Source organism: Meleagris gallopavo, chromosome 6 (genome assembly GCF_000146605.3).
Source record: "Meleagris gallopavo isolate NT-WF06-2002-E0010 breed Aviagen turkey brand Nicholas breeding stock chromosome 6, Turkey_5.1, whole genome shotgun sequence".
Taxonomy (NCBI): domain Eukaryota; kingdom Metazoa; phylum Chordata; class Aves; order Galliformes; family Phasianidae; genus Meleagris; species Meleagris gallopavo.
Genome location: NC_015016.2, coordinates 33,596,384 through 33,610,417, shown reverse-complemented (window position 1 = coordinate 33,610,417; position 14,034 = coordinate 33,596,384). Strand labels below are relative to the sequence as shown.

The following is a 14,034-nucleotide window of genomic DNA, read 5'->3' as shown; positions in this document are numbered from 1 at the left end:
GTGCTTTCGAACTAGAGGTGCATGTAACGTGCAGTATTTCATTCGCTACTGAAAAAAAAAAAAAGCCTTAACTGTTTCATGTAAGTTCATATAGATTGAACCTCAGAGAACACTTAAGATAATTTAACACCCTGGATAACACGGTATGCACAGGAATTTAAATTATTTCTCTATTCCTAAGCCATTTATTTTTGAAATATTTATGCATGTTTAGACTTTATATTATACAAAGTGTACACGGTACATGGAAACCTTTCCTTTTCTGGTAGTGATTTTGATAAATGAATCCTCGCACATTTTCACACAGATCTGGCCACTCTGTTCCAGGAGTGTGATACTAAAATCTCTTGGAAGGGGCTCCGTAGTGCTGAGTCTTTGCATTAGATTTCTCTTTCTGCTTCCTCTCAAGCTTTCCTTAGTTAATTCCTGCTTTATCTGTTTATCGCTGTGACTCACCCTATGTTCTTTTTCTCTGAGTCTTTTGTGATCTGATTCCTTCATGTTCTTCCTCTACCTAAAACATAAAGGATTAATAATGCAGCCCCTTTGTTTTCATTCTTCTTTGCTCTTCTCACAACTGTTCTTTGGAGTTCTGTGTCTCCCCAAGTGCAATGTATTAAAATAACTTTGCTTTTATGTACTCATTATGTGAAAGCCTGCCATTTGTGTCTGAATCCAAAATAGGAAAAACAACAACTGTTGTTATGATGGTGCATATTACAGAGAGAATTAATAACCTTTTCCTTGCATAAATGTCATAATCACGTGCCTAATACAGCAGAAGGTGTAATATTGAGTGACTGCATAAGATTGAAACTAAAACTTCATGTGAGTAATACCACCCCTGGTAATTTAGAATAAATGTTTCAGACAAAGACTTTATGAAGAAATACGTGGGCATTTTCTTCCCTTTGTGTGTCAGTGTGTGTGTGTGTGTCTGTGTGTGCACACGTGCATGCAATTTCACATTGCTGCAGACAAGGGACTTTTCATCCTGCTTTGCTAGAATTTAACTTTTTATGTAAATGTAACATGGCAATTTCCTCTGGTAGTGGACAAATGTAGCAAAATGACATGCTATAGCTCCCTTGAAGGGTGTTATTTTCTGTATTTCTATTTAGCTAAGACAGCTTGAAGGTTAAAATGTAATCTTCTTTGACTTGTAGATTCAAGATGCAGCAAGCCAAGGCTTGAAATTTGTTGGAATTATACCTCAGTACCATTCCCAAAAGAACTGCCTTGTCAGCTCCTCTCTGACACCTGCCAGTAACAACTCTGTGCAATCCAGAGATAATAAAAATGTTTCAAATTGCCCTGAGGATCATGCTTCGCTGGATGGCAAGAAAATAGATGGCATTAATGGATGCAGTACTCCAGCACCAGGTGAGGGGAATGCTGACCAACGTGCCACATCCAGGGAAGGCAGGAAAGGTGAAGGACAAGCTGCTGAGGAGCCCAATTGCAAGTCTGCAAAGGGCAGTGAAGAACAACATGAGCACCCAGGTGGGAGAGAAGCGCCAGACACACAGAATGGAATTGCAGAGAATGAAACGCCAGCACGATGCTCAAAACCACTTACTGACAGTAAGTATTGCCGTGACCTCTAATACATAAAAGCCAATTATGTTTCCTGCTCCTTCAGGGATACAGGCAAGGAGAGGAACTTACCTCTGTGATAGCAAAGAATGGGTGCAGCAAATGCACCACGTAACCCAATTTCAGCATAGTTACACAGTTTACAGCGACTGAGTGTAAGTCAGGTGACAGCTGAAGAGCTGATATAACTAGGTACAGCTGTGTTATGGCCTGTTCCTGTGCCTGGGTGTAAAGACTTATTTTCCCTGCTGTTCTGCTGAAATCATTCATTTCTGTATTTGTTGTGATACTTGATATTTATATCAAGTATATCCAGAAATTGTTATTTAAAATAGGACATAGGCCAGAGTAGTTTAGAAAATCAAAAGTCATCAGAAAAAAGATTCTTGCTCCCATTTTCAGTTTTAAATCTCCAAATACCTTTATTTCCTCTACTTGCCTCCAGCCTAGATGATATTGTGTACACTTATTTCTCTCACTGCTTTGCTTCCTTTCCTTACAAGTATAAGTCTATGTAAGGAAATTCCATCTACATTCCTTTGAGCTGGTGCCATCCTTGACTTTAATTTATCACCATTCTTTATATTTTATATAGATTCAGTCACACATTCTTGGCCCTTTGGGGATTTTGTAATGTATGATTGAGAATGACTTTGCATTCTTGGACTATTTGGACTTGGACTATTGTCTTGGTTTCCATTGCATTTCTGTGTAATTAGATTTTTGTCATCAGATTTGTATCATTCTCAAATAACTTTTCATTATGCTCTTTCAGTTTTTGTTGGGCAAGGAGGCATCTGGATTAGGTCAAAGCATTTCTACTAGCTGAATCATTTCTTCTATTTTATTCTAGAATCTCACGTATTATAGAAGCCCTCTAAGTTTTATAGTTCTAAATTAGATATCTCCGTCTCAAATCAGACTAGTACTTTCTGTTTTCATATGTGCTGTCCTTGATAGAGTTAACATAGCTATTATCTTTTTGATGGTGTAAATCTTTTGTTGCAAGTAACTATGTTCTTAGTATTTCTGCGTAATATAAGGCTGATCACCTGAAATCTTCCTTAATATTTATCTAAAACAGCCCAGGATTTTATTACAGCTGCTGTTTTGCCAGATAAGGGGTTTGCCAGATAAGGGGTTTTATTTTAAAAAGTGTGTTTAGTTTCCATATTTATCTTTTATTTCTCTGAGTGTTTTTCTGCTTTATTTATTTCTGGTGCATTTTTCTTTGTTGTTAAGCAGATACTTTCTGAGAAGGTACTTTTTTGTGACAGAAAATGAAATAGCTCACTTAAAGTAGGATTTCCCATATCTATTGCCTGTACAACATTGCTGATTTCTGTATTACTCTTGTATGGCTTTTTATTATTAGAGCACTCCCTTTTCCTCTCATGGAAAATGTATTTCAGTCTTTGGCACCATTCTCCATCCTTCCTTGAGAGCACGAAGGTAGAAAGTATCAGCTGTTTTTTTAATTTTTATTTATTTTTTTCCTGTTGCCCTACTTGTTCCATAAGAAGTGATCTCTCTTAAACTTTTTCTTCCCTGCATTAAACTTTTTTCCATTTGTGGAATCTTAATTTTGTTCAATTTAGGTTTAACACTATTCAAGTGTTATTTTTATGATATTTTGTTGTTGTTGTTCAGTATTTTGTAATGCTCATCTACTTCTCCCTTTATTAAAGGGCTCTAAAAACACTGTTAAAAATGCTTTGCCTGTAAACAAGGCACCCATACTGCAAGTGCTCTGTTATTTAGAAGTAAACTGAAGGTGTCTTTGTCGAAGCTTGAGCAGACAGGCTGCCTGGTGAAAGCTGTAATAACTGGAACAGTGGTTAGGACCAATGTAACGATGGTTACAAAACCAAGTCAAACACTGAAAGATTCCCACACATATTTAAATGAACATTTTTAGCAGCCCAACGTCAAATCCAAAAATTATCACTCCCCTCTGGATTTCCAGTTCCATGGTGTGCTGTTTTTAGTGTGATGTCTTTATACACACCAGAAAGATCTCCATTTTCAACAGGAGTCTGTTTTGGGAGTCAGGATCAAAATGGATATAGAATTTTTCTGTGTATACTCTTTGAGTTAGGATAATCACCATTTTGTTTTTTCTAGTTAAGTGGTAAATTGCCAGAAGATTTGTGGTAATTACTCCCTTTCGATCTGTTTTAACCATTGTTCACATCCGAGATCATTAAGTCTCTTTCGAATGTTTGCTTATTTTTCGTAGCGAGCTTCCTGGTCTCTTCTTCAAGTGCTGCCAGCCTGCTCCTGATCTTCTGCTTTCCAACATCATTTTCATTTTATACACTTTGTGCTCAGGGACATTTCTGTTAAAGAGCAGTCTTAACATTTCTCATGACATTACTTTCTTTAATACTTGAGATTACAATATAATAACTTGGAAACATGAGGAGCTTGCTGAGTGAATAGATTCAATCAAAGGTTTTTGCTTTTTATATTTATTTGAAGAGATTTTTTTTTGGCTCTTGGAAGTCAATAGTCAATCTGCACTTAAATTTACTTCCAGCTTCAGAGCTGTGAAACTCCAGCTTTGCTGTCAGCAGTGACTTTTTGTAATGACAAGAGGAGATACAGAACAGATTCTAGTCTCATTTTTGAGACCACGAACAGTGCTGCTTTCATTATTCTTTTGCTCTTGTGTCCGTGTCTCACCTTGGCTCAGACCCAGAATAAATCAACTAACCAGCTAGCATTGTCTCTGTATTTATGATTCATTGCATTCTTTAGATGCATCTGCTGCTTGCTGGTTCCATGCCACTCCATTATCAGACCAAGTTATTTAATACTTTTGTTCAATGTTCATGATCTGTTGAATGCTGCTTCTCCTAAATTTGCAACAACATTTGAACTGTCCTCAGTCATTCCTCTTTTAAAATGCATTCAGTAGAAAAAATAAAAGTATTCTGTGTGTTAATTGTTAGTGACTTCTGCAGTACTTAATGCAGTTTGTGGAGTTTAATTGCTTTCGTATCTTGGTTTGTACTGCTAATTCCAGTAGAAGGGTTGTCCATTAGTACTCAAGTATGAATATCTATATTTTTTTGTTATCAACAGTGAATCCATTATTAGTAACAAATACTGTATCAACAATCAAAATACTGTGATGGATTTCAGGACCCTACTCTGTCTTGCAGCACAGAAATGTCATAAAAAGAAAAGCATGTCCCAAGTAATTGGATGTGTGTAGTATGAAAGGCTATGGGCAAACAGTATTGTTTTAGCTGAAGTACCATAATATGGTTGTTGCATTACTCCATTTTTACTTTTTGGTAGAGACAGAGATCTTCACTCTCTTCAACAAGCCCAAAACCCCACAGAGATGCAGCCAGTATTACACGGTGACTATCCCTATGAGGATCTCCAGGAATGGGCAAACTGTCAACAGCTTAGAAGCAAATTGGCTGGAGCATATGACAGATCACTTCAGGAAAGGAGGCTCATTGGTGAACGCCATCTTCAGCCTTGGAATGGTAAATGGTATGGAAATTACAGAGAGCATTATGTTGTGATTATTTTCCTTTCTCCGCTAATAAAGGTCATTATCTTTCAAGAGAAGACATTTGGGAGAAGACATTAAACAAGCTTTAATATGATCTTGGGGAATATTTGTTTTAGATCAGCCTATTTCAGTGAAGTGGAATGAAAGTACAGAAAATATTTTGGCATTTGAATAAGGCAAACTGAGATCGTGTGTTGTATTTTATAAACATAATAGAGACATTTCTGTAACTGCAGAAATACATAGACTTAATAAACAGTACAAAATGAACTGAACTGAATTACTAAGATAGTAAAGAGGATGACTTAAACTAAAGGTATGACAGTGCTCTAGTTTTATCTGGCTAGTACCTAGCCCCAGTTCTTACAGAGGACATCTCCATCTTGATGGCACAGCATTTTTATTAATTTTACCTTCTCTTCTTGTATCATCCTATTGATATGAGTTTGAAATCTGTGATGGATCAACATTGGTATTAAGATTAAAAAACAGATTTTTGCATGTTGTGAATAGCACTGAATTCAGCTTAGTACTGTGGCCAATCTGTACTACGCTGCTTGCCCCCATGGTGACCATGAAGTGAAGCTTATTGCACAAAAGGAATTATGGTGCATAACAGGGATTTCAGAGGCATAACCAAGGGACCATGAGAACAAACCAAGGGAAACGCTTAAACATAAAAATATTGAAGTTATAGCCATGTTAATTTATTGGAAAATTAGGTGACTAGTTGCTTTTTCACTTGAAAGAGTGACTGAGCACCTGGTGGGAAGGAAGGCAGGGCCAACCCAGGGGAGATCAGGGGCAAGCAGTGCACCTGAGTGACTGGAAGGGATGGAACCAGGATCCATCTCTTCACACACCTCATTTAAGAGTTGGCAGTGGAGATGAGGGTATCTCACTGGAGATCCATGTGTACCTGAGGCCTTCCAAGGGTACGTAGATTCTTTCCTGTGTTTCTGTGTCCGTGGCTGCTGCGTTTGAGCGTATCTTTACTTGCTGCAGCATAGGGCTTTGCTACTCTGCTGTCATTGCTGTGCTTTCCATTGCATTACAGTGTTACACTAGTATGCATCATAGTTAAAATTCTTATTCCCAAGTCCTGTGAGTGCTGTGAGTCTTTCACCTAGTTTTGGTTTGTTTTTTCCAAAAGGATGTGGTAATCCGTAGGCTGGGCACTGCTACTAAATTTCATGGGTTTGTGCCACAGAACTGTAAAACTGCTTCCAGAGCATCTTCTTCCCATTTTGCTATCATTCAGAATTCCATGGCCTGTGATAAAGCACAGTTGGTTGTGGTGAAAGTGAATTGGGTAACAATTCTAATTTTTCATTTTGCAGCAAGTAGCAAAAATTGAAGGTCTAAAGTTCACTTGATGGAATGCTTTCATAATACAGCTTCCTGGAAAGCCTTGTAATTGCTAGTTAACTTATTTAAAAACGTGGTCAATTACTTTATGTGTATAAATTGCAACTCATAGAGCCAAATCTAATTGGCTATATAAGGCTTAGTGTTTTCTTTAATAAAAACTGCTTATCAGTGTACTCTAAAATGTTTTAAACACAGCATTTTTCTGTTATTTAAACTTCTAAAGTTCATTTATATAACAGAGGACTGAGAGAAGTTCATGTACTTGGATACCACAATGAGGAGTACCAGATAACTGCCTACAGACACAGTTAAAATTCGCATGGAGGACAGCAGTAAAGTTTCTACACAAACAGGACAACGTTTTATGTAAAAGTGTACAGATTCAGGATTAAGTTAAATTAGAGCTTGAAGATGAGCATTTTTATTATCATCTTGCTGTTACAGGAAATTTTAGTAGTCAGAAAAGCTCTAAGTTAAAGTTTTTAAAAGGGTATCAGTACAGTTAAGGTAAAATGCCATGACTGAAGCCACACTGTTAGAAAAATATTTAGTAAGAACATCCATAAGTTGATCCCAGTTGTAATTAAATATTTATGATTTAAATCCTAAAATTTTCCTATGCTGCAAAGCAGCAGATATTTTTCAGTCTTATACCAACCCACATGAAACAACCCAGGAAGGTGGGAAGAAAGAAGAGGCTGAGGGCTTCTTGTTTCTTTTCTTTTTATAGTCTTTTAAGGCAGCCTGTTCAGCTCTTTACAGCTGATCTCTGTATTCACTGATTAATCCTTTTCCAAATCAAGGTAATATTAGCATATTTTCTTTAATTGGTTATATTAAATTTCTTTGCACTGGAAACTGATTTTTCTCTTTGCCTTAAAGTATGAATTCATTACTTTGCTTATTAGACTTAAAAGCAGGGTTATTATCTTCTTCTTCTCCCCCTTGTCCTTGGAAACCCCAATCAAGTGAAGATTTCCAGATTGTTAGCATATATGAATTTATTTCTTTCTCCTGCCAACAGTTTAATAATTTGTATGTAAAATAATTTTAAAATTCACTGATAGCAACTGTTTCTTTTTGCTCATCATACCAGAAAATAACAAGCAGGAATGTAATAAAATTGCAAATTACATTTCGTAAACTGTTCAGAGATGCACCATATATCTTGTCATTACTAGTACTCCTTGTAATCCCAGGTGTAACTGATACTGTCTGATGATCTGAAGTGATCATAGGACTTCACCCATTCCCTCTTCCAGTGAGAAGTAGAGCAAGGTACAAGTTAATAACGGTGAAAATGGAAAAGATCTAACAGATGAGATCAGCTTCGTTCTTACAACAGCAAGTCTTCAGTCAGCAGTGTGAGAGGAGGTGCGGGAAGGGAGAAAGACTGAAAGCTAAGGTTATACTTTCATGCGTTAACAGAGTAATTATAAGTTTGATCGTCTTCAGTTATTTTAAACTACAGTTCTTTAAACATTTGGTATTTGTTTTCCTACTGACTGTGAATTTCTGGGCTTTCAAATTTAGATAAAGCCAGCTAACCATCTATAAAACATTGACAAGACTAAGACAAAACAAGCAAATGAAAGAAAAGAGGAGTTGCTTGTAAGAGGAAATTAGTTGGGTTTTTGAAGGGCCAAATGGATTACCTCTGTTATATTTGCACTGCTGCTGACAGAAATGAACCAGTGATGCATTTGGCCAATTTTATTCACCTTATCCACAGAGATGGCTGGTATTTTTATCATCCATATGGAATTATTTTCTCTGTGTTTACTCAAGGTGAAAAGGTTCAGAGGGAGAGAGGAATATAAATGTGAAGCAAAGGCCAACATTCAGATCACGTGACACATAAAGCCTCACATGTCTTGTTTTCTTTTTGAGAGCAACAGCAGTGTAAAGGTTAGTTTTCTAGATGAGGGGAATTTGTAGTTCAGAGACAACACAGTGAAAGTTGTTGTGCGCTAGAAGAGCTGTCATGGTAAGGGAAGAAATCTTTTCCCATATACTTCTTGTAAATCAGAAGCAGGAACATCAAAATAGCTTTTTGTCAACAGAGCTACATCAAATATTTATACAACCAGTGAAAATAGCTTTTAGTGCACAGTGGGATACTTTAATAAAAAATGCAGTGGTAATAGAACATTTTCAGAGGAGGGACAATGATTGTAACCTTTATTTGGAGACTCTTTTTTTTTTAAGAAAGAGTAAAGTTATGTTATTTCAAGAGTAAAGACTGCTAAATGATACACAAACTGCTAAGTCAGAATGGCTTGTTTTACTGCTTTCACTACTGCTTTCTTGCAGGTTAACTAATATTTGGAATTATTAAAGACCATTTAATAGGCTAAGCTAAGTTCCGGGAGATAAATCTTGTTAGACAAGAGATTGCCAAAAAGGAATACAACTGCATTAGAATCAGAGAAAAATACTTTGTGTGAGAAGCAGTGGAAAATGGAAAGACCAGCTCACCATCTATGCTTTGGATGGCTTATCTTTGTAGGTAGGTTAGTTAAGATTCAGACAGATAAACACAGGAATCTGCTTTGCAGGTGTGTCTGCATGTGTTGTTACCAAAAACTGCCATTATAATTGGTGGAGGTCTAGACCTAGACCGATATCGTTTGTGTTGTGATCCACCTTATCTCACTTCAGACGTATAAAACAGGTAGGTGCACTGGAGTATGTGGTTTAGTAGCAGCAGACCTCAGAAAGGCAGAACTACTCAGTGACTCTTTTGGCTCAGTCTTCATTAGCGTGTTCTCCCAGATATCTGAGTTCAGAGTAGAGATTCAAGAAGGCAGAGGTCCAGCAGCAGTGGATGAAGATCAAGACAGGAATTGCTTGAGTTTCTGAGACTAGGTGGTCTGCATCTAAGCGTGCTGGGAGAGCTGGCTGATGTGGTAATGAGGCTGCTGTTAGTCATCTTTGAAAGGTCATGTAAGAGGAGTTCTCCAATATCAGAGAAAGGCAAAGGTTGCACCCATCTTCTAGAAGACCAGAGGGACAATCCAGGAAACAACAGGGTGGTCAGCCACACCTCAGCCCCTGAAAAATTCACTGAGTGAATCCTATTGAAACATGTTTCTGAACACATGGAGAAGAGGAAACTTGTTGTGAGCAGTCAGCGTGGATTTAACAAGTAAATCATACTTCACCAAACATTACCTTCTGTGATAAAATGATTGGATTTCTGGATGAAGGGAAAGCATTGGATGTCATGCTGGGTGTCTTCAGGAAGGAAGTTTGACACTGGATCCCACAGTATTTTTCAGCCTATATGGAGGAGTGACTAGACAAGTAAAAAGACTGGTTACGTGGCTGCACTTAGAGGGTAGTAGTTAGTAGGTCACAATTTACCTGGACTTAGAAGAAGAATACCACAGACTTCTGTCCTGGGTTGTGTTGTGTTTTAACATCTTTAATGGTGATGCAGAGGAGGTGAGGGAGAGGGCTATTATCAAGTTTGCAAATTATATCATATTCAAGGTGCAATTAATGTGCATCAGGATTGGGCTGCTGTTTGGAGGGACCTGGACAGGCTGGAATAAGAGGCCAGCAAGGAGCCTTTTGAAATTCATTGAGGACAAATGTCCTGCCTCTGTGAAGGTAGCGATTCTTGCACACATGCAGGATAGAGGCTGCCAATCTGGGTAGCAGCTCTGTGAAAAAGCCTTGGGCAATGTTGGTGAGTGGCAAGCTGATCATGAACCAACAATATGCTATAGCCATAAAGAAGGAAAACAGCCTATCAGGCTGTATTGACGAGAGTGTTGCCATAATTAAAAGAAAGCAATTGTCCTCCCTTATTTGACACTCATTAAGGCTGCCTCTACACAGTGTACTGTGTCCAGTTTTAAACACTTCTCCACAAGGAGCAAGGAACATGCTTACAAACTGAGGCTGGTTTAGCAGAACATCACTGTCAGGGGCTGGAGCACTTGTCCTGTGGGAGAGCTGGGACTGAAGGAGCTTATAAATAATATGGATAGTGCCCCTTGGCTGAGCTGCTGGGCAGGAGGATGAGAAAGAATGTGTGTAAACTGAAATGAGAGATTGTTTATAAGGGAAAATGTTTTCAACATTGAAATAGTCAAGCTTTGGAAGAGGTTGTCTGTGAAGTTGTGCAGTCTTCATGCTTGGAAATTTTCAGTACACAACTGGATAAAGTCCTGAGCAATCTGCTCTACTTTGCATTGAAACTGATTTGAACAGAAAACTGAACTGCAGATCCATGCAGCTTATTCTGTGATTCTATGAAACTTGGTCCTGTACAAAGTAGTGCTATTTTTTTCCCCATCAGTTGTAAAAGAGAGTCTTGATAACAAATTCAGCTGTAGGCATCTCTATCATAAATCTATACTGTAAGGTGATGTGAATCCAACATGACTGTTGCCTAAGTTGCTGCAGACTTCACAGCATCTGAGGGATAAAGGTGTTGCAGGTAGACACAGTGTGTCTGTCCAACTCTTTACCTTTCAACACCTGTGTGAGAGATTCCCTAAAATTCCTGCTAATCCTGACACTGTAGCATGGGTTATATGTTCCTTCTCTCCAAATTAAGATGCCTTTAGCTCCCTTTCTGATATCCTCTGCCTCCCGTTTATTCTTAGCATACCAGATGCTTCACATGAGATTAAATTCATGATCTGATTATTCTTTACTATTTCTTCCAGGTATTTCTTTCCTTTACCTCCCTTTTCAGCATGTAAAAGGAAGAATGTGCTGCAAAGGTGTGAGAATTAGCAGACGTAGTTATGGCAGGAAAGTTGAAGAGCTGGTAGAGAGGAGGCTCAGTTATGTTTAAGGGACGATCTTAATGAGTACCATCAAGCAGTTTATCTTATCGAGTTTTCCACTATTATCACTGTGTTGAGCAGACACCAGTATGCAGCAGCTGTCTTTCTCTCATAAGTTTTCCCCTTCTGTTTTTCTCATTTTCTGTCAGGTTCTCTCCTGGCCAAAAAATTAACAGGTTTTAAGATGGACTGGATGTAGCCTTCGACAGTAATCATTGTACATTCAACAAGGAAGTGCAGTTATCTGCTCCCTGTAGGGTCTCACAAGCTCATCTATTCGTTTCTAAAACATTATATATGAGCCATAATGTTCACATATGTGTAAGCTCTGAACTGTGCAAGTGGAATGCACAGCAGAATGGAACATAAAGGATGATTTATGAGAGAATGTAAACACACGCATGCTGATTGTGTTTTGATCACTTACTAATGTGCTGGCAAATGTGTGGGCAGAGCTCAAGCTGCAGTTGTGCCAACAGTGTGACATTGAAATTCATCAGCAGAATTCACGATACACTAGCAGTACTCTGATTATGTATAAAGCTTGCCTTAGAAATTTAAGATGCCTCTGTATAGTTGTGATGCATGGGATTCTGCTTTCAGCCCTCAGTGCTGTTCTATGAAACCTGTATTAGACAAGTAGAGGGCTATTTATACGCTGTATATCCTAAAACAGATTTGGGTGGGAGTTTGGGTGTTGGAATATGGTGTACCAACTCAACAGAAGTTGAGTTGGTTCCCACTTTGAAATGTAGTACCTAACAAAGTGTCACTTCTGAATAAAATATAATAATGAAATCTTGTACCTATCTGCATGTGACAAGCGTGTTCTCCCTATGTTTTCTAACTTGTAACCAGCTACTTTTAGATTTTCCCTGTTATTTCGTAACAAAAATGCATGTTCACCTCACTCAGATGAGATCTTTACCTAGAAGACAGGAACTACTGCTTTGTAGTCTAGTTTTTCCTCCTTGGAGCAATGTATAATAATGGCTCGCTGTAGTGATGAGTAGTCTCCTTCCTTCTTTTTAGTCTAAATGGCAGGAAAGTAATCTGTGGAGACTGTCAGTAGGTAGACAGAGTGTTTTTCTACTTATTTGAGACTCCTAAAAGAATCTCAAAGAAAGTTGCTATTAAGTGGTTTGCAACTCAACTGAACTGAAAAAAAAAGTAATCCAGTTTTATATTAGCAGTGAGTTTTTGCATCTGCTTATTTGTGACTTAGTAGAAACTTCAGCAGAAGAGAATAGTGGACTATGCAGGTAATGAAGGACTGTGCAAATGCTCTGGAAATACCAGTCTTGATATATATATTTGTAGACAGGAGCCTTCAACTGTAGTAGCTTAGTTTGTTGTGAGCTTTGCATTTCTGAGTAATAAACAGAGTTTAGATCTTATCAGGTGTGTCTGGGATTATGCGTACAAGAGGTAGGAAACCTTAATCCTCTTCACTCTGTCTTTGTGAATATTGATTGTTTTCCTGTGGAGGCGGTGATGCCTTCCTGCTAGCATTTCTTGGCCTCCCAGCATCCACTATGAAGGGTAGGAAGACCTGCTGAAATGGCTGAGCAGGCTTGCCTGCAAAGTCAATTCAGGGATCTATTGGTTTGGCATATGTGGTGCAAGGAACAAAATTTTCCTAAAAATACAGAGAAAGTGTTGTGTACAATACTACTGCATTTAGGCAGGTGGAGGAGCAAGGTCTTCATAGTTGATTGTACAGTGCCAGTGAATTCTTTAAATCTAAAGGAGAAGATGAGAAACATGCTTGTGACAGTGTGAGAGTTAAAGAGTACAGAACTGTTTAAGTAGTATATTTTAGAAACAGCTATTTCATAATTTATTTTAGCAAAGAAAGGTATTTTTTCAATTAGTTGCACTCTTGTGTCGTGGAGCTGACAAAACTGAATGCTGGGGAGACTGCTGATAATGAAATATACAGCTAAGTTCAAGCGGAAGGTGCTGCTGAAGTAACTTTAATAGTGTGTTTAGTCTGAAAAAAGGCTGAACATGCTGGGAATATAAATGAGAACAGAGAGCCACTAAACCAGATGGTCAGAAAGCCTTCATAAGTTAATGAAATAGTTATGAATGTATCTTTTCTTTTACAGCATTTAGATATGCCAGAACATCCTTAGCCCACATAGACCATGGTATCTGCAATACCTGTTCCATAAATAGGGTTCTGACTTGAATAGATGAATGCATAGGTACACGTTCATTGTACTTACAGAAACCCTTCAAAAGTTGATGCAACATAATACGTGGTTTTCAGCCCATAAGGCATGTGTACAACTTCAGGTAGGTGAAAAGGACTGAATTTACTCTGACACCTCAAAATGCAAGAGCTGGGGTTTTTGAGGACAAACTCTGGCATGGTGGATGGTGAGGGTTGCTTTTAGAAACTGCTGAATATGTTAGTCTCAGACATTTGTTGCAGTTGGACTTTCGGAGGAAAATGTGTTTCCAAGCACATGTTATTAATATGCTTGAAAGAACTGGCTATTACTAAATTAAAATGCCTCACTACACATGGGATGTTTTTCATAGAGCTTACGCATAACATTGTGTTTCCACAGATTCCTTGCATGGAATAATGGATGGAGTATTTCTCTTTGAAGATGTTGCTGTGGAAGACAATAAAACCATGCAGGGCTATGATGCTATTGTTGTAGAGCAGTGGACTGTACTGAAGGTATGTTTTTCTTTGATTTTCTTTTTTTTTTTTTT

At 38.0% G+C, this 14,034-nt stretch overlaps 1 protein-coding gene across 1 annotated transcript in view; it reads left to right on the top strand.

Moving 5' to 3' along the window:
- The window catches only part of RFTN1 (raftlin, lipid raft linker 1), a 21,443-nt gene that overhangs the window by 2,689 nt on the left and 4,720 nt on the right, over positions 1 to 14,034 (top strand). The window contains exons 2-4 of the mRNA XM_031554048.1: positions 1,167 to 1,584; positions 4,903 to 5,106; positions 13,884 to 14,003. Of these exons, the coding sequence (XP_031409908.1) occupies positions 1,167 to 1,584; positions 4,903 to 5,106; positions 13,884 to 14,003 (742 nt within the window). The remainder of the gene's footprint in view (positions 1 to 1,166; positions 1,585 to 4,902; positions 5,107 to 13,883; positions 14,004 to 14,034) is intronic.